Raw genomic sequence first — 20,102 nt, forward strand, 5'->3', positions numbered from 1 at the left:
GACTGATTTAATTTGGGAGAGGAAGGGATCAGCATGGTGCAGACTTCGGAATATTATTATTATTGTTATTGTTCTTATGTCAATCTTGTTCGTTGATTCTGCTACTATGTGTTATCTCCCGTTATTGCTATGACATTTGGCAGGATCATTGGGGAGGGGTCAGTGCTGGGATCGAATATTTCTTGTTCTTGACATTAAGGAAGAGCAAGCAAGCACTGTGAATATTCAGGAGATGGCATAACTGCATTCCCACCCCCACTAACACTAACTACTACTAACTCTTTAGTCTAGTCTACCCATTCTGACTTATTCGTACCTGAACTTGTTAGTTTTAGTTTGGCTAGTTGGTACCCCGCTTGGCTGTGAGTGGCCCGCAATGCTGCACGCCGGCGCGTATCGTCGCTTTCTCACCAGCCAGATTGAGGCCTTCATCCGGTTCTGACTGAAGATGATGGTTGGAATTTTAGTTGCTTGGCCTGTCTGGCCCCCCCTGATACTCTGTAGTTACTCGACAGTAAGCTTCACCCCCCTTCCGATGTGGCTCAGTTCCCTTCGAGTGGTGAAATGTGGATTCGCTGTTCAAGTCACAGCCGCAAGGCGCCTTTGCGCTTCCCTCATTTTCTCTCTTTCTCTCTCTCTCTCACTCTGACTCTCTCTTCTCACCTACTCAACTCACCCTCACTTCCCCGGGGGATTCTAATTCTTGCCATTTGCTTCGCGTCATTTTCTCAGACCAGGCTTCTTGAGAACAGAGCCTCGTTTCCCGGGTTTCCTCTTTTACTCTTGTTCTCCCCTTCCACCCAGTATTTCGCTCGTTGTTCTCTCTCACACCCTCGTTCCCCAAGTGACTGCGGCTCTACTGGCGGCCCTACTTATTGAATACATTTAATACCCGTAATCTATCTATCGCTCGCTATCCTTCTATTCCCTCATTTCCTCCTCCTCCTCCCCCCCCCACGGCCTGCCTCTCTGTCTTCCCCTTCAATCTCAACTTGGACCACCAACAACAACCAACATCCTGAATAATTGAATCCATCGTTTCCCCTTCCCCGTACTACTATCCTGCTTGTCGCTCCACTCAGGATCCCGTCCCGCCTAGCTGAACTCTCTTCTGCAATCTTCGGTCTCTTGTTTTCCCTCGCTTGTGACCAAGTACTCTAAGCTCGGGTCTTGGCCTCATTTGTTCCTCCCACTACTACTCGCTCCTCCCGGCTTACTGCGACGGTGGCTTACCCACCTCACTTTGCGCCCGCCACATACAGGTTTAAGGGGCCTTCCTGAATAATCTTTATCGCTTCTACGCCCTTTTCGCTACTTACGAACGCCGAGGCGCCCGGTCTTTCTCCATGTCGATCTAGAAATGCCATCTCAAATTCTTGTTCACTGGTCTCTGTGTGTAGTCTGGTTCACCTAGACCGACTGAAGACCAAGCCCGCAGAAAAGCAGAATCCCAGCTGCTTTCTTGCGTCACCGAGACTCTTCGACCGAAGAGGTGATTGCCTGCATTGCCACTCAATTATTACTGCGCGCGTTGCACGGTCGAACCGACCCATCGGCCAACTGCAAGCATGTCAACGTTCTCACCGCGGCTCATCCAGGACGAGTCGCCCACCGATATTGCCTTCTATGATTCCAATTACCACGACCCTTACCTCTCGGCTCCCTTGGACCCCGATGAAGCTTCCTTCAAGTCCTCTGCTATTAGATTGACGCCTGCTCCTGGTGAAGACCATAGCACAGGAAATCCACCATCGCCCTTGAATTTGCAAACACATAATGACCTATCCAATGCACATGCCGAAGGACAAGCGGCTTCTTACTCGGAGTTTCTCAGCCCAACCGATGACTTTTCCAGCGATATGAGTGCCCACACATCCCCCAGCGCCGATATATTGTCCGCAGGCTTTGGCATGGACGTGGAATTCGGGAGCAATGCACTGCAACACGACAACATGGCGCTGCCTCTACCGAATATTGACACCTCGGCGGGTGAGATGCTGCCCTCGTCAACATCCATGCTGTCGCCACAGCAAGCTGCGCGGAATCCGGCCAGGGAATCTGGTCTACTGCCAGATACGGACCACATCAAGACTCAGACTGGGCAAGGAACAATGGCGCGTCAACCCCAGGCACTGTCATTGATCACGAGTCCCCAGAGCGATAGCCTCAGTGTTCATGCATTTCCGGATTCGGCCAGGGCGAGAAGCCCTATTGTCAAGATCGAAAGCTACTCCCGTGGGGACTCACCGGTCAGAGATGCTTCTTCGACCGGGCGACGCCGGAGCCTGACTTCCAACCATCTTTCGCCAAATGATATGACCAGTGAGTCAGAAAATGAGGGCATGGAAGAAGGCTATGGGGCAATCGGACAAAGCTACACCGTCACACGAACGAACGACGGTTCCTGGGTACCCAACATGACTACCGGGCAAGGCGGCGTTGAGCCATCATCACGAGACGATATTTGCGTTCCAAGTCCAAACGAGATGGAAAGTCGACGACGACTGGAGGAGAAGAATGCCGATATCCAGTCATGGTCAGCATCTGTAAGCGCTGCGAACAGTGACGCAGGAGATGAGGACACGTCTTTGCTTGGTGGAAATCGTGGCCACATGGGAGGCAGACGCAGAGCCAAAAGTGCCGGGGACCCATCGCTTCAGCAGGATTACTTTACATTGAAATCCCGACTGTTGGAACCCGCTGTACCGGGGCCTGGCCTCTTGCTCCATGAGAGTAGCGATGATGGCATCAGCGAAGGCGGATCGGAGAGTGCGGAGAGCCGATCTGACTCACCAGCTGTCAGTGTCAATGAAGCGAGGTGGGCACACGAGGACGCAGAGGCTGCCCCTGAGCAAGAGCAACCAAGACCCGAAGATGGAGAGCCGTCCCCACATCAGTTCCTCAGAGCTCCTCCATGGCGAGATCCTGAGCACGACGCATCTCCCCAGGAGACACGGATGCAGCCTGCAAGCTCAAGCGCCGCTATGGTGGAATACCAACGACGAGCCAAGGACATTGACACCGCCTCGCGCTCGGCGACTTGGGGCACCCGGCATTTGAACGATGCAGAGGTCAACAGTATCATCGGCCCGGGTGGCTCCTTCGAAAACCTGTCCATAAGTAATGACAAGGATAAGAAACACGAGAGACGAAGTAGCCTTCGAAAGCTCTTACACAGAAAACCATCCAGCAACTTGAAACGGCGGCTATCGGATCTCTCAATCATTCCTCCCAGCGCGGAGGGCACGAGCAAAGCAGACGATGTCAAAAGCCCCCCGTTGAGAAAGGACAGCTTCCCTCACCGGTTGAATCTTAGTCGATCCAGGTCTCCAAGCCTGAACACGAGCAGTGCCGTGATCGCTATTGCCGGACAGATGGCTGCTATTGGAGGCAAAGATTCTCTCCGGGCTGCATCGCCAAATCCTGCGTCGGGCCCCTGGAACTATCTGAAAGGTCGGGGAAGAAGCCGAAGTGAGTTGCCAAGGGCTTCAGCTCCTGGGTTGATTGACTTGATGACCAGTCATGGCGGACCACCGATCCCCAATATTGCCTACTCACCGCGAGCGAGCGGCCACCACGAAGTCCCGCAGAAGAGCTCAGGAGAGGACCACGCGGTAGTTAATGCAGAGGATGAGGATGACGACATGGTGGACGAGAAGGGATTGGTGATGCAGTTCCCGCTCCCATCACATTTGCCGGTGCCGACCCTCGAGGGGTTCAAAAACCAAATCACGCAGATCAACCCCCGACTCCCGCCCGCACTGATTGACCGCTTTGCTCACGAGCAACTTCGTCGGTACCGAAAGCTAGTTGAGAGCAAGCAAAGCCATACTCGTGCCATTGGCCAGAAGAGATGTAAATCGGGGAAATTCTGCTTCGCATTGGGTGGTGAGGCAAAATTGCTGGCACCTCGCGCTAGCCCCGAGGCTGCTCACACGCAGTTCCATATTCCCGGCCATGGAGCGGTCGAGGATGATCCTCACAAGCTTGGAGAAAGTGCAGTCACTGCAGCACAGTTCCCCCCGGGTGTACCCTTGCCGCCGGTTAAACGGTTGCCAGCGGAATTCGAATGCCCGGTATGCTTCCAAGTCAAGAAGTTTCAGAAGCCTTCGGATTGGACGAAACATGTCCACGAGGATGTGCAGCCATTTACATGCACCTTCCCACAGTGCTCAGACCCCAAGTCTTTCAAGCGAAAGGCTGATTGGGTCCGACACGAAAGTGAGCGCCATCGAAAACTAGAGTGGTGGACGTGTACGGTTCCTGATTGCAACCACACTTGCTACCGGAAGGATAATTTCGTACAACATCTTGTCAGGGAGCATAAGATGCCGGAGCCCAAAGTCAAGAAGCCGAAAAGTCAGGGGGCGTCGACCAAAACAGCAAAGGGCGAATCGGTTTCCCCAGACTCACAGGAAGACGGCATTCGTGAGCGGGAGATTGAACAGCTCTGGTACCTTGTAGAGAAGTGTCGACATGACACGCCCAGAGGTCCTAAGGACGAGCCGTGTCGCTTCTGCGGTAACGTCTGTAGCACCTGGAAGAAGCTAACGGTGCACTTGGCCAAGCACATGGAACAGATCGCTATGCCAGTTTTGGCGCTTGTAGATGAGAGGGATCTTCCAATGATCGAGACTACTGGTCCTAGCGAACAGCCCGCTCCTGGACCGAATACTGGGACTCCACCAAATGAAGCCAGCCGTTTTATGCCAAACTCGGAGGGCGTTGATGGGCTCTCGGTGGTGTCGATGGATCTCACGCAGGCACCATACACCAGCGATAATGCCGAGAGAGCCCAGGAGCCTATGATGTCCTTCACTCCGTCATATTCCCCCCACTTGCCAACCATGCCTGGTGGTTGGATCTCCGCCGAGCCTGAGTCAATTGACGCGTACGATGATGCGCCCACAATGGGCCTGCCAGGGGGGGCTGCGGATCAGACGCGGCTCATGCCGATGCATCAGAATTCGGTCACCTATCCGCCCCCTTTCAACGCTGGGCCTCGACTGAGGGTCCCCAGTCCGCACCTCAGTGTGTTGCAGGACCCGTATAGCTACTCCCTATCCCCAACGGACATGCAGCCCTCCTATGATCATCAGGGGCCGGTTTACGTATCACCTTCCACGGACCACCGCTATGGGTACCAAGGCTCGATGCCACCGGCCATGCCTTACGTTCCGGGGAGCTACCGAGAACAGCCCTGATCCTCGATCGGGAGAGGCGACGCCGCAACGTCTCACGGGGCTCAATGACCCTAGCGCAGCAGTTGCAGATCGTGAAGGGTGGAGGATGGAATGCGCTTGGAACGGTCGTCTATCCTAGGAAATACTCCCATGACCACCCTCAGGTTTTTGGGAAAGGATTTTCTTTTTTTTCTCTTTTTCTTTTTTGTTCGTCTGCTCTTCAGGTCTCATTTCTGTACCTTGTTGATCTGCATCCACCTATATACCCACCATTGGATTGAACATTGAACCATTAACCGTTCTTGGGAAGGAATATTGTATTGTAGCATGTATGTTACTGTGGTTTGGTTACTCCAACTGGAGCCCTTCTGATCCTGCTTAGAGAGATCCATCCCACATCTTTTGTTTTGCTTCTCCCGATAGGTTTTGGATTTTGATTAATATTTTAGTTTGGCGTATCTCTTGAGGCTTGGCTAGGGATGGATGGCGTCAGCCGCGGTCCAGGAGTACGATGGTCCCCGAACCTCGTCAATCTAGGAATGAGCTAGTTTCGCATCTATTGCCCTGTGTGCTACCTACTGACATCGTATGCACGCTGCACGCGTGGCCCCCAAATTGTCAATCGGTCAGGATGCGGTGATTGGAGGAGCGACGACGCACGTCGCAGAGAAACTTGACGGCACACTGCAGCGGGTGGTGAGGGGAAAGGCTTCCGGACGACACTCAGCGCAGGACGGAGGATTCCCTCCTCGCTGCCTGTCAACGTCGGGTCGGAAAAGGCGAAACCAACGGCTGATCAACCACCCTGGCGGAAGCACAGGATGGAGGGTGTGGTGGGTGAAAGCATGGCCCCCCCGTGGTTTACGACGCCGCGAGCACAGCCCATGAGGCTTGACCCTCCAACCGTTGCTCTACTGAAGAAGATCCCCCGAGCTCATCGGGGTGTGATCTGACGCTGGAGGTGATTATTTTTAGGCAGACCGGGACGATGATGGGGAAAGCTAAGGGAGTAAGGGATCCACGGGGAGGGAAAGTGTGAACACTAAACTAGTCGATCGGCAGCCATGACACTACTGGACACGCTACTCTTTCTCTCTTGGGTCTCTACAGAATTCGAGATTCCGGCATGCATCTGGCCTGGGGGGTTAGGAGGGGATGCAGACTTAGGTTAGGTCTGTCGGGTGTTTCGGAGAATGGGGGGAGAAGTGAACGATAACGAACATGGAAAGAGAAAGGCAGAGGAAGAGGAATGGGAAAGCTAACATCACTCTCTCTGCATCCAGCCTGCTGGTCAGTCGACTAGACTATATCAGATAGATTGCTGCAGTGTGATGACTTGGGGGGTGTAGATCCATAACGGACCGACCTCCCTGAGGATCGCCCGGGACGCGGGTGGAGGGTTCGCTACCCAACCCTACCCTCTCGATCGGAGTCTTCACTGATCACTCGCCGGGGGAGGAGAAGACGCGAAACCTAAACGGGTGGATAATAGCGAGAGAGAGAGAGAGAGAGAGAGAGAGAGAGAGAGAGAGAATGAAGATTCAAGCGAGTGGATTTGACGAAGTGGGTATTGACCGAGGCTGTCAGTTCGCGACGAACGGCTTATCGGCGACCCTCCTTACTGACACAGCCCCCGTTAGTGACTTTTAGTCCGGCTCTCCGCGAGGGAAAAAGGTTCGCCCCGTCTTTTGTTGAACCGGATTTCTTCCCCTGGCGATGAGCCTGCAGCCAATTGAGCTGCGGCCGCGTGATGATCGCTCAACCACCTTACATACGAGGGCTTCTGTGTCTTCTTATTTTATTTTATTTTATTTATTTTTTTGTTTACCCTTCCGTTCCCCTTACCCCCTCTGCTATCCCGCCAATTCAGTCACAGTGACTGATTACTCGACCGAGTATGGCCTGTCTCGGGGAGGACGCAGAATGGACAGTCTGAATGCGGGCAGGCAGTCGTTGACTTTGCTTTCCCCCCCGCCTCCCATCGAGCTGCCAGTGATACTGCTGCTGCTGCTGCTGCTGCTGCTGCTGCTGCTGCTGCCGCCGGATAGTATTTATTCGAATGTCTGAATACGAGAGACAGAGAGAGGCTCCGAGGAGATGCACAGATCAAGGATGATCCTGCTTCAGCCAGGTGGTAACAGAGCTGAAAAGGGAAAAAGTAACAACTCACGATAGCGAAAGAATAATAAAAAGCAAATAAACACGGAATAAAAGAAAACCGAAGAAAAGAGAAAGAACAAAAGAAGAAACGAATGATACGAAATTGGCAGAAGGAAAGAAAAAAAAAAAAAAAGGATATCCAGAACAACCAACTATGAGGGGGTGTTGGGAGGGAGAGAAAGACGATGAGGAATGATGATGGCTGAGAATAATTGCGCCGAAGTCAATACAGCCAATACTAGCGAGAAGTCTTGTCGGTCGGGCTATTCTTCATCTTACTATCTATCTATCATCAATCCATCCTGTCAGACCATCATATCCATGGGTCCAGAGGGGGTCCTTGTGTCGCCCGTTGGGATCGCATCTCGATCGGATCCTGAGGGTCGGTACGGTACGTAGAAGACGATAGCTGGTCCTTGCCATTCTCCATCCATCGATCTCTCCATCTACTATTCATCTATCTAATTATCTATCCATCTATCCATCCATCCATCCATCCACCCACCCACTACTATCCACCCGGCCTATCGGAAAGAGGATCTATCGAGTCTTGTACCGTGGGTCGGGCTTACTGGCTCTGACAGGTCCGCCTGGAACTAGCTTGGATGCTTGACAGATGGAGTCCACCGGCCTCTCTAGACCGGCTCCAGTCTCCATCCAGCAGCAGCAACAGCAGCTTCTTCTTCTTCCTCCCCCAGCTTCGTTCTAATGTACGACTAAGTAGTGTGTAGATAGAGTCAGTCAGTCAGTCTCAAGCTGTCACCACACACTCCTCCTCTCCGGTCCGTCTGCTGGCTCGATCGATCGGGGAAGCGCAATGAAGGTGCTAGCAAAAGACCTGCAGCAGGACCCAGTCAGTGGATGAGTGAGCATTAACTAAGATGATCGGCGTGGCATTCCTTCTGGCCTCCTCTCCAGCAGGCCAGCTTGCGGAGACCTTGACGTGGGACATGCCATGACCATCCGCTTCGATTAGCTCGTCCTGTCAGAGTGTGTCTGATGGGCCCTGGGATGCCTCTTTTTTCTGGATTGTTGGCTCAATCCCTGAGTCCCTCACCTCGACACGTTATCGCGTGGGGGGAAAAGGCATTTGAGGGATTGTAATGGAGATCTTCGGTCGATCCTCTCTCTCTCTCTCTCTCTTTTTCTCTCTCCGGTGTTGCTTTTTCGGGCCTGTCGTCTGTTCTCTGTCGGTTTTTTATTTATTTATTTTTTAAAGATGTTTTAATTATTCAGTATATTTATTTATTCCTGATTTAATCAATTTTCTTTTTTTATTTTTCTTTTACTCTTGCATTTCTTTTTCCTTTTTCCTCCTCTCGGACTCCGTATTTTCCATCATCCACTTTGCCATTGTTCCCATCCACCAAACTAGTAGTATTCGCTTACTGCTTGTTGTTGTTGCTGCTGCTGCTGCTGCTGCTGCTCGTCCTCTTGCATGCTTAGTTCGAGTCGGTCTTCCTATCGTTCCCCCTCTTTCGTTCTTTTGCTTTTTTCCCTTCTCCTCTTCTGCTCGTCTTTTCCTCCCTTTTCTTTTTCTCCGGTTCATCGGTCGCTCTTTCGGCTGATTTTCAACTCTCTCCTCCCTCCTTTCATTTCCTGCTTTCGTTTAGCCCAGGTATTCTTCTGGTCGCCGACCACGGCTGATTCTCCCCTCCTCCTTCTCCCTCCTCCTCTTCTCTCCCAATATATTATTTCTTCTAGTGATACGCGGCCGATCTACCGGCTCTCTATCATTTCCTTCTTCTCAGCTGGTTGACTACCCGGTGCTCGACAATCTCCTAAACCCAACGATTCCACCCCGAAAAGGGAAAAAGGAACTGATCATCCTAGGATAGGAGCGTTGTGGCTCATCATCGCCGTCTCGGTTTAGAACCCGATCGGTTCCCTCACGACGGGTTACGTCCCCTCTTGCTATATGATAAACCTCTCAGTGTCCGCCCTCTCCTCCCGTCTCGCCAGAGGCTATCTTCCTACTCCCCAATAACACACCGAGAAAGCGGGTGAAACTCGCTCTTGTAGGATCTGCTCTATCCTATCATTATTAAACACATCATGAGTGTATGTTGCAAACTCTTTTTCTGAGGATTCGGTCATGCACCGGCGCGCGGGATATACTATCTGTGCAGGCCCGGCACCGGCCAAAGAGATGGGCCAGAGCTGACTCTTGGTGACACAGACATCCGATCCCAGCAAGCCCTGGGACAATTCCAGTGATATCCTCCAAGGCATCATGGGCACTCGGGCAGTGCCTCCGTCCGGTGCTTCGCAGGTCGACCTTTCATCAGACGGACTGTCACCGTCCGACCTGACACTGGGAGATCCCGCCTCATTCTTGGGCTTCCAATTCGCATCTGAGCCAGCCATTCCTCATCCCAGTCATCCATCCATTCTTCAGCCATGGCCACTGTATCACAAACAAACCTCCTCGCCCCTCCCCCAGCTGTTCGATGCGTCCGCCTATCCTCCGCTGACCCGATGGAGAAACGATCAAGAGGCGTGGAACCCGCTCCAAGTGACGGGTGGGCCCATCTATCCCGCTGCGTTCGTCGTCCCGCGTTCGCACCAAGTCTACGGCCTCGATCGCCGGTCGTCAAGTGGACATCACAGTACGCCTTCCGAGGCTGGCAGTCAGTATACCGGTATCCATCTCTCCGACTCCGGATATAGTACGCAGGGCTGCACTACACGCTCTGTGGCGGCATCATATGCCCTCGAGTCAGCCTGTAGTCCATTCCTGGCACCTCTCGACCATGAGCAGGATGACCGAGTGTCTGCACTCGACCTCAACACCGCCCCATATGGTGACACCATGGATGCATTGGACCGAATGGACTCTCCGTCCTTGTTGTGCCAGGACGTGATCAAGTGCGACTATCCCGGTTGCCAATGGACTGGCAAGTGTCCTTCTGACAAGAGGTGCGTCCCCTGGGGTGCTTGGGTCGATAAAAAAAAAGGGCTACGAAGCTGACTGTCACAGGAAACACGAAGCTAGGCACAAGAAGCTCTTCAAATGCGACGAGCCGAACTGCACCCGCAAAGAGGGGTTCGGTACCATCAACGACCTTGCTCGTCACAAGAAGTGTGTTCACAAGCAGGAGCCGGAGCGAGGACCAAAAGTCCTTTATATGTGCTTCGGACATAACTGCCCGCGCCGGAATAAGAAATGGCCCCGATTGGACAACTTTCGTCAGCATCTTGCTCGTATGCACAGTGACGAAGATGTCGATGAGCTGCTACGAAGGTAAGTCTCATGACTACTCTGCGCATCAGTTGCAAGATGAAGTTATTAAAGTGTATCATCCAGGTCGCATGAGTGGTATGAAACCTGCGTGAAGCCACAGGAGTTGGGATCCTCTTTCATTGATTCGATGCCGGAAGAAGCGCCAGCCCTACAGGCCGAGCCCGTCTCTCAGTCCGAGGGGATTACGAAAGATACATGTCAAGGCTCTTCAGTCTCACCAGTTAGCGTCGATAGAGGGTTTCCGTCGCCTGAAGCCCTCACACCAGATACCGTCATGCGAATGAATGAAGAGTACAACGACCGGAGCGCTGACGCTGCATCGGTGCAACCGCCGCTTGCAAAGCCACTCCCTAGCGAGCTGCCCGCTCTGAGAGCTCTCAACCTGGACTCTTCGTTGGACCAAAAGGTCCCCCTGCCCGCCCAATTCGACCCCGCCAGAAACGGAAAGATGGATGACATGGTCAATGAAGCTGCGGTCAACATGATCAATGCGATGACAAAGGCCATGAACACCAACGAGCGAAGACGGAGCCAACAATCCGAGTCAGGAGACGAGATCATCGACCAGAATGTGGAGCTGTCGGATCGGAAGCGCGATATGCTACAAAGGATCTTGTCCGCCGCCCTCGATCGTCTTTCTGGGCCGTCTGGCTCCAGCCACACCCCTTCGCAAGCCACTCTGGATGAAGACCGGGAGAAGAAGGGTTGGATTCAATGTGAATTTTGCACGAAGCGGACGCGCCTGCGATGTGAAATGAAGTAAGTTAGCTTTGGTTTCCATTGATATCCGCCGAGACTTATGCTGACTGGGGTGGTTTTGAAAGGAAGCATAAGAAGCGCCACGAACGGCCATATGGGTGCACCTTCTCCAAGTGCAACAAAACCTTCGGTAGTAAGGCCGATTGGAAGCGGCACGAGAATTCCCAGCATTTCCACGCGCAGTGTTGGCGGTGCACCTTGCCTGATGCCACGCAAGAGGGTCTCCCGTGTGCGCGCCTATTCTACCGCCAGGAGATATACGTCCAGCACCTGAAGAAGCATCATGAGACCGATGACGAAGAGGTTCGGGCGTCTCTATGCAACAATCGGATCAACCGCGATGGTGATCCGCGACCCTCGCACTACTGGTGCGGGTTCTGTCGGGTCCTTCTCCCCCTGAAGACACAAGGAGTGGGCGCCTGGAACGAACGATATAACCATATCGATGTCGAACATTTCAAGAAAGGCGAGCGCGTGGAAGACTGGCTCCTCCCCTCTGGACATCTGACCAAGAGTCAAGAGCGGGAAGAAATCAAGAAGCAACGGGCCGACGGGGATGGGTATGAGAGTGAGCCGGCCTTGGATGAAATTAGCGATGACGAATCCGTGAGCAGCGAATGTGCAGCCGAGCACGAGCCACTGCAGGACGACTTGATGGTGATCGACGAGGAGCCGACGCCCGCGGCCGACTCGCTACACCACAGTCAATCTAGTTCCTTCCCTCGATCGTCGAATCTGCGGAAGCGGAAGTTTCCGGCACTGCAGTCCCCCACCAACCCTCATAGAGATGCCGCACAGATGGCGGGTCTGGACAAACGGTCGAGACTCGATTCCACATGGGGATCGTTCTATCGTGGGGACGACACCATGCAGCCGAACCGGTTGCCTCACGAAGGCAGCTCGGCTTACTGTGTTGGCCTAGCTTCGCACGAGGGGATGCAATGACTTGGCACGGACCAAGCAGTGCTATAAGGCAGGCCCGTGTGGTGAGGGTCGTATGGTTAGAGGATGTTCATGACAGAGAAAGGTGGCATGTAACTTTAGACACGTCCAGTCACATCATTTGTTTTTTTCATAGCGTTAGGATACACACACACACACACACACACACACACACACACACACACACACATAACGAAGATACGCATGCAAAATATCAAACTTACTACTACTACTACTACTACCACCGCCTACGCACTTTCCACATAGACATGAATATATAATATAAGGGGTATATACTAGTAAACCAACTGAACCAAGGATTGAAATGGACTGATCATTTTTGCGCGCCAGTCAATTCCTTAGCCTTCTTCTCCAGCGCCTCTACCTCCTCTGACCATTTGATCAGCCATACATTCTCTCTTTTCCTTTTTTTCACAACACAAAGAGCCAAGACGAGGGTAGGAACACGTACTGTTCTTGTCCGCCTTGGACTCATCCATCTCCAACTTCAACCACGTCCAGTGGATAACCTGATAGGTGAAGATGGCACCGAGGAAGACCTTGGCAAAGGGACTCACGAAGAGTTTGTAGCGGGCCATCTGTTTGATATATTAGCATGCAATCAAAATAATTGATAGCTAGATAGGTAGACAGATAGCTGGATGCACTTACGCCTTCTCTATAAGCACTGGATGATGAGTCCTGACTCCATCTGGCAGTGGAGGTGGACAGGGAGGCCCGCTGAGTGAGGGGGATCTGGGAGCGGAGGAGGGGGGTAAGGTGACGGGAGAGCATGATTATCCCAATTATTTTGATTTTCAATATACAAGTTATGGGTATCTTGATTATAGTAATGGTATAATGAAGCAGTGTAGACGTATATTTATGTAGATAAATGTATCTCCGTAGAGTGAAAGTTGCCGGCGGGAGAACAGACCGCGCTGACTCAGCAATGTTTTCGGTCAGGTAGTCACATGATATCAAGCGAGAGGCGAAAGTCGAGAACACGCGGGGAGGGGCAAAGGAGTTTAAGGGCGATAAGCTTCGTGGGGAAATCGTGGCTACTATTTTTATTTTTGGACTATCTAGGCACATATGGGGCTGAGATGTGGTTCAGATCTACTATTTTGTTTATGGATTTTTTGGGAGAGAATATTTAGGTTTTTTTAGTGGGTCATGATTGGGGATGATGTGAGATATATTGTTATATTGAAGTAGATATTTGGGGGTTCTGGTGTATATTAAGTCTATGTAGAGTTGGAAAGGGAGAGTTGTGTTCTGGGGGTATGGGGGGTTGAATGTTATGAAAGGAACGGGGGAACATGAGAATAGCGAAGATAGAATGAAAGGGCTGATAGTGATTGGGACACACGGTTGGTTTTTCACGGATTGGCGGCTACGCTAGACTGCTTTGGGCAATGGTCAGGTTGATGGCCTGAGGCCAGGTCCCGGGACTGAATGGCCCGCGCAGTTCAGCTGCTGCTTCTCTTGTGTCTCTCTTGCTGCTTGTTGCTGTGAGCATCTCGGTCTCTCGATCTATCCCATCAACTTCTTTCAAGGTTGATTTATCTATCACTTTGGCCTCTTTCGAGATTCCTTTTTTTTTTCTTTATTCATTCTTTTGTCTTCTTTTTTTCCTTTCCCTCCATCGGGGATCCAATCCCCTCCCCTCCCCCTGTGCTGAGCAGCTTGCATGCGACGCGTCCCTTCCGGTTGGTCAGTCCGTGAGCCTCGCTCCGTTCATTTCATTTCCCTGCCATTCTCTCCTCTTGCTCTGGCGCATTGCGCTTCGCCGTCGTCGTCGTCTTTTTTTTTTCTTCCCTCCCACTCCCTCTTCCCCCTCCTCGTGTGTATTATTCAGGGCCTCTGCTTCCCCTCCCTCTTCATCTATGATTGATGGCCGTTGAAACCTGCTTCCATTGTGGGTTTGCCTGAGAATCTACCATCATCGTCGCTCGTTGAGTGTGAGACCTCTTCTCTAACGCTCGCTCCGTGTGTGTGTGTCTGTCCGAGTGAGTGTATTTGGGTTTCGCTTCCTGTTCTACCGGCCCTTCCTGTCGGTCTACAACGGGCCTTTTTATTTTCCCATTCATTCTCTATTCACATTGGCCTCTGTAAGTGCCACTGTCATTCCTCTCCGCTGGTTAATCGCCGCGGCGGGACATCTTCCCCGTCTTTGGCTTCAACTCCACACTCTATCGCCCTTGTGCTTCCTGTATCCTTTTCTCTACTCTCTACAGTCATTCCCATCATCTGCTCGCTAATCCATCACTTTTCCTGCCTTGTTTCACCATACTAACATGGCCATTCGCAAAAGATCCCCTGTCTGGCGCGGCATCATGCCTCGTGCTAAGCGCTCCATCGAGGAGTTGGCCAACAAGTCCGACTCGGACGATGACGACTACAGCGATCATCCCGTGCGCTCATCCCGCCGCTCCGCCTCTCGAACCAAATCCAAGAAGAAGTCCAAGCCCGCCAAGAAAAGGGCTCGTCGCGGTTCCGACGACGACATCATCTCCGACGACGAGATCTTCGACGAGGCTGAGGACCTTTCATTCGCCGAGTCCGAGGAAGAGGACGACGACATCAACGCTCAACGCAACGCTCGTGGTTTAGTGGCTCGCCGGGCCGCTACGAACCGTCCCCTCTACAACGAACCCGAATCCAGCAGCATTGAAGACGACGATACGGACGATGATGAACGTCCTCAGCCCTCGCCCCAGAAACGCAAGAGCACGGTGGTCACCCTCAAGGTCGGCGATGCCTTGAAACAGAACTTCCAGGGCCCCCGCCGGGTGACTCGGCGCACGCGGGATCCGTCGGAGGATTTCCACGCCCTAACGACATCCGGTCGACATATGGAGACGGTCGAACGAGGAACCACACGGAGCCCTGAGCTGGAGCGGCGCCGGGGATCCCGTGGCTCGAAGCGGGCCCCGGTGCTGGACGAGGAGGAGGAGGAGTTGCAGCCCAAGCAGGAAGAGGAAGAGATGGTCGATGAGACAACCATGGAGGTCAAAGGCTCTCAGCTCGAAATCATGGAGAGTGATGTTCAGATCAGCTTCGAGGACGGCATGCCGCCTGCAGCCGGCGAGGGACAAGAGACAACCACAGCAGATGATGAAGGGTTTGTTCCGGAGTCCGAAAATGGCGACGCAAAGGAGGGTGGCGGCGACGATGAGGACGACGATGAGGATGAGGGCCCGACAACGCGAAGGAGGAATCGACCCAACAGGAGCCAGCAGGAAGACGACGAAGCCGAACAGCCTGAAGAAGACGAGGCTGCCCACCCGCGCCGTTCTAGTCGAAAGAAGCCGAAGAGTTCACAACGCAAACGCCAAGATGACGAAGAGAGTGATTTCGAACCCGAGGAGGAAGAGTCCAATGATGACGACGAGATCTCACAGTCTGGGAAGTCGCAAGCTTCACCACGCAAGGGAAGCCAGGCCCATGACGAGGATGAGGATAGCGCCGCCGGCCGTCGCCCGGGTCTCCGCAAGCGGGCATCCCGATCCCGGGGACAGTCCGAAGCGGGTGCTGATATCGCGGAGGAGCTCGCAGAGGAGTTGGAGGATCTTCGCGGCGGGCGTCCTCGTCGCCGAGTACAACCGGAGATCGTCTACGAGAAGCCTCGCCGCAGTCGTAAGGATGTTGACTACCGTATCATCCGGCCTGATCTGATTCTACCCATTGAGGAGGCCGAGAACGAAGTCAATGAATCACCTTCACGCCGTGGTCGGGGAGGCGGCGGCAACAGTTGGCAGCGCACCCTGTTTCCTACCTATGGGCCGTTCGGAGGCGGCGGGCCGTCTGCCATCCTGGGCCCGCCAGGCGCCCCGGCTGCTACGGGTGGGGTAGATAGCGATAGCAGTGACGACGAGGTTATGCAACATCCCAAGGGCGGTGCAGGCGGTTCCATCTCCGGCCCTGCGCAGCTTGGTGCTGGCCTCCTGGGTACGCAGACTCACAGCGCCGATGCAGCCCAGGGCCACGCCGGGACGCCTGCAAATCTCGGCAAAATCAAAGACAAGCAGACGCTGGCTGATGCTGACCCGTTGGGTGTGGACATGAGCGTCAACTTCGACAGCGTTGGCGGCTTACAGGGGCACATCGACCAGTTGAAGGAGATGGTGTCGCTACCGCTGCTATACCCGGAAATCTTCCAACGCTTCCACATCGTGCCTCCGCGAGGAGTGCTTTTCCATGGACCTCCTGGAACCGGTAAGACGCTGCTCGCCCGAGCACTGGCGAACAGTGTTAGCTCGAATGGCCGCAAGGTGACCTTCTACATGCGCAAGGGTGCCGATGCTTTGAGTAAATGGGTGGGTGAGGCGGAGCGGCAACTTCGGTTGCTCTTCGAAGAGGCTCGAAAGACACAGCCTAGCATTATCTTCTTCGATGAAATCGATGGTAAGTGATGTCTTTTTTTTCTGTCGGGAATTTATTAAAAGCTGACCTTGCTTCTAGGACTGGCACCTGTACGGTCAAGCAAGCAGGAACAAATCCATGCCTCGATTGTATCTACTCTGCTGGCGTTGATGGATGGTATGGATGGACGTGGACAAGTCATCGTCATCGGTGCCACGAACCGTCCCGATTCGATTGACCCAGCTCTTCGGCGCCCTGGTCGTTTCGACCGCGAATTTTACTTTCCCCTGCCCAACAAGGATGGCCGACGTGCAATCCTGGATATTCACACCAAGGGCTGGGATCCACCGCTGCCTGGGCCCATCAAGGATGAGCTGGCGGAGATCACCAAGGGCTACGGAGGTGCCGATCTTCGTGCTCTCTGCACCGAAGCAGCCCTTAATGCAGTACAACGACGATACCCCCAAATCTACAAGTCTAATCAGAAGCTACTCATCGACCCTAAGACCATTGAAGTGACCCCCAAGGATTTCATGTTGGCGATTAAAAAGATGGTCCCGTCGTCGGAGCGTTCAACCTCATCGGGTGCCTCGGCCCTGCCCACCTCGGTCGAGCCTTTGCTGCGCACGCCTCTCACGGAGATTAAGAGTTTGCTGTCTTTGATATTGCCGCAGCGAAAGAGGCTTACAGCGCTGGAAGAGGCGCAGTTTGAGGAACCGGAAGGATCAGGAAGCTTTCAGCGCGAACAAATGCAGCAGGAGTTCGATCGGTCCCGAGTATTCCGTCCTCGCATGCTGCTCCGCGGACCGCTAGGAATGGGTCAGCAGTATCTGGCTGGCGCCCTTTTGCACCATTTCGAGGGACTCCATGTACAGGCGTTTGATCTCCCTACCCTGCTTAGCGATTCAACTCGGTCACCCGAGGCCGCCGTCATCCAGCTTTTTGCCGAAGTCAAAAGGCACAAGCCGAGTGTGATCTACATCCCGAATATCCAGGCTTGGACTGAAACCGTGGGCCCGGCCGTGATGTCTACGTTCCTGGGTCTACTGCGGTCAGTTCCTCCGACGGATCCTGTGCTGCTACTAGGCGTGCAGGAGTCAGCTGGTGAGGACATGGACAACGGTGTGCTGCGAAACCTGTTTGGGTATTCGAAGAAGAACTTCTACGACCTCAGAGCGCCCGGTAGCGAGGCACGCTACGAGTATTTCACTAAAGTGATAGACTACATCAAAACATCGCCTGCACACTTGCCCGACCCGGAGAACCGGAAGAAGAGGGAGCTGGAGACGCTAGAAGTTGCGCCCCCGCCGCCCCCTAAGCCGACAACGCCCCTCTCCAAGGAGCAGCTGAAGGCGCAGAAAAAGAAAGATCACCAGACTCTCAACCTTCTCAAGATCCGCATCCAGCCTATCATGGACCAGATCAAGAAATACAAGCGCTTCCGCACGGGCGTGATCGACGAATCTCAGATTCGCTACCTTTGGGAGGAGGAAGACCCGAACATTGTGACCAGTGATCTACCGATTGAACAGCGCACCACCTTCCGGCCGTTTGAGAAGGCTTTCGACAAGAATGGGGTTCCTGGGTTGCGCGAGGCCGTATCGGGCAAGTTCTTCTACAACCTCGAGATTGTCACCATCGAGAAGCGGCTCTCCAATGGGTACTACAAGCGGCCCAAGGACTTCTTGGCGGATATTAAGAGGCTTGCCAAGGACGCTCGGCAGCTTGGGGAACAGGAAAGGCTGCTGCGCGCCAATGAACTGCTGTCCAATGTGGAGGTGGATATTGCTACCATCGAGCAGACTGAACCCGCGCTGGTGACGGAATGCGAAGGGGTCTACCTGCGAGAGCTGGAGAGAGAGAAAATCGCCATCGAAAAGGCGCGCAAGGCGGCGGAAGAAGAGGAGGCAGGCCTGATCGGTCGCGCGGCGGCAAACCGAGTCCCGCACGGCAACACCGAATCGGGCCCATCCAGCGGTCCGGTGGTCCTGGGCGAGACGTTCCCGGATCTTGGTCCGAAAGAGACGGGCCGACCGGTGACCCCTACCCGTCGATCAACAGTGAGCTTCATCACCAATGGCTACCATACCGGGGGCGGATCGGACCTCAACGACCTCAGTACGCATGCGCTCACCAGCAATGGCTCGCACGAGGACCGCCCGGATGGTGATGGCGATACCTACATGACCAACTCGGATCACTCGGCCGAAAAGGAAACGCAGACGAGCTCGTTTGGTCCGTCGGCGCAGCCCAAACCTCCCTATTCGCACACAGCACCGTCGCAGCAGGTGCGGCGTGAGTCGGGAATTTCAAGCTTCTCGCAGAAGGGCCCCATGACGCCCATGGCGCCCGGATCTCAGCCTCACGAGTACGCTAACGAAGCGTCGACGACGCAGACGACGTCGGACAAGAAGTCGTCTGAGCAGTCCTCGGTACCGAACCCATACACGCAGAGTCCGGTGGCCACTCAAGGGATGCGACACGACTTCCCCGACCTCACGCAGTACCCGGACCGGGTATCGCAGGAGGAACATCTTCCAGACACACAACAGGGAGACAGCAGCCAGCCGTCGCCCCGACCGGCTGCTGACCTGGCGCCGCTGGAAAATGGCCCGGCGCACTCGCAACCACGGGCTCAGCCGCCGGTGCCCCTGTTTGACCACCCGACCAAGCCGGCTGCGCATGTGCCGGCGGGAATGCAGTCGCTGCTGAATAACGAGGACCTGTCGCCGAAAATAACGCTGGACCTGGAATACGTGCAGAAGCTGCACGAGCAGCTGACGCAGCGGACGAGCGGCTGCAGTGTGGAGCAGCTCGAGCAGATCAACACGAACCTGATGGACTACCTGTGGCAGACGCGGGGAGAGTGGAATCGGAGCAAGGTGGCAGCGGGGATCCAGGACACGTTCAACGAAGTGCTGGAGGACATGCAGGCAATGCAGGAGATTGGGCCGATCAGTCAGAAGACGAAGGAGCAGCTGTATCCGCTGTAGAAGGAGGAACAGCGTTTTCATGTGTGATTGCTTTGTGGGATACCATCATACCCCCTTTTACCTTTATACCTCTTTGAAGCGACATGGATTGTATCGTATGTTTATACCTGCCTGTCTTGATTTTGTTTGTATTACTTGCTCTGCGTTCCTCATTCTTGCTACTGGTACTGATTTATGGGCGGTCATGTGTTTGGATCTTGCATGTATTTGGGCGTGCAGCATATTGTTGCCGATGTGTTGAATTAGCTGGAAAAGGCTGTATTCTTGTAGATAGACTGGAGAATACATCTACGATGGTTATATTTATAGATTTACTGTAATTCTGGTAGGACCACTTTAGTTCTCAAATTCAGGGCTGCAAATGTAGGCGGTGGCATGTGACGGGGCCAAGACACCAGGCTGGCCTTTCGTCGATCCTCGCTTTCGTCCTTCATCTCCGCTGCTCCGCCGCAA

The 20,102-nt window shown here is 53.8% G+C and overlaps 6 protein-coding genes across 6 annotated transcripts; 3 read left to right on the forward strand and 3 right to left on the reverse strand.

Moving 5' to 3' along the window:
* Nucleotides 1–340: 340 nt before the first annotated feature.
* On the reverse strand, nucleotides 341–724 carry An16g08770 (uncharacterized protein; the record flags this gene model as incomplete). Its single annotated transcript, XM_059745358.1, has 3 exons — nucleotides 341–438; nucleotides 526–601; nucleotides 677–724. 3 exons carry the CDS (start codon nucleotides 722–724, stop codon nucleotides 341–343), a joined length of 222 nt encoding a protein of 73 aa, XP_059602793.1.
* Nucleotides 725–1,568: 844 nt separating this feature from the next.
* On the forward strand, nucleotides 1,569–5,204 carry An16g08780 (uncharacterized protein; the record flags this gene model as incomplete). Its single annotated transcript, XM_059745359.1, has 2 exons — nucleotides 1,569–1,722; nucleotides 1,804–5,204. The coding sequence occupies 2 exons, from the start codon at nucleotides 1,569–1,571 to the stop codon at nucleotides 5,202–5,204; spliced, it is 3,555 nt and encodes a 1,184-aa protein (XP_059602794.1).
* Nucleotides 5,205–7,648: 2,444 nt separating this feature from the next.
* On the reverse strand, nucleotides 7,649–8,783 carry An16g08790 (hypothetical protein; the record flags this gene model as incomplete). Its single annotated transcript, XM_059745360.1, has 4 exons — nucleotides 7,649–7,781; nucleotides 7,900–7,994; nucleotides 8,182–8,325; nucleotides 8,733–8,783. The coding sequence occupies 4 exons, from the start codon at nucleotides 8,781–8,783 to the stop codon at nucleotides 7,649–7,651; spliced, it is 423 nt and encodes a 140-aa protein (XP_059602795.1).
* A 615-nt stretch (nucleotides 8,784–9,398) lies between these two features.
* On the forward strand, nucleotides 9,399–12,291 carry An16g08800 (uncharacterized protein; the record flags this gene model as incomplete). Its single annotated transcript, XM_001398141.3, has 5 exons — nucleotides 9,399–9,404; nucleotides 9,523–10,262; nucleotides 10,324–10,587; nucleotides 10,651–11,346; nucleotides 11,412–12,291. 5 exons carry the CDS (start codon nucleotides 9,399–9,401, stop codon nucleotides 12,289–12,291), a joined length of 2,586 nt encoding a protein of 861 aa, XP_001398178.1.
* Nucleotides 12,292–12,622: 331 nt separating this feature from the next.
* An16g08810 (uncharacterized protein) lies at nucleotides 12,623–13,083 on the reverse strand (the record flags this gene model as incomplete). The annotated part of the gene is made up of 3 exons (XM_001398142.1): nucleotides 12,623–12,678; nucleotides 12,761–12,887; nucleotides 12,961–13,083. The coding sequence occupies 3 exons, from the start codon at nucleotides 13,081–13,083 to the stop codon at nucleotides 12,623–12,625; spliced, it is 306 nt and encodes a 101-aa protein (XP_001398179.1).
* A 1,505-nt stretch (nucleotides 13,084–14,588) lies between these two features.
* An16g08820 (uncharacterized protein) lies at nucleotides 14,589–19,649 on the forward strand (the record flags this gene model as incomplete). Its single annotated transcript, XM_001398143.1, has 2 exons — nucleotides 14,589–16,698; nucleotides 16,756–19,649. The coding sequence occupies 2 exons, from the start codon at nucleotides 14,589–14,591 to the stop codon at nucleotides 19,647–19,649; spliced, it is 5,004 nt and encodes a 1,667-aa protein (XP_001398180.1).
* Between the last annotated feature and the right edge of the window lie 453 nt (nucleotides 19,650–20,102).

Source organism: Aspergillus niger, assembly GCF_000002855.4.
Source record: "Aspergillus niger supercontig An16".
Classification (NCBI taxonomy): Eukaryota; Fungi; Ascomycota; class Eurotiomycetes; order Eurotiales; family Aspergillaceae; genus Aspergillus; species Aspergillus niger.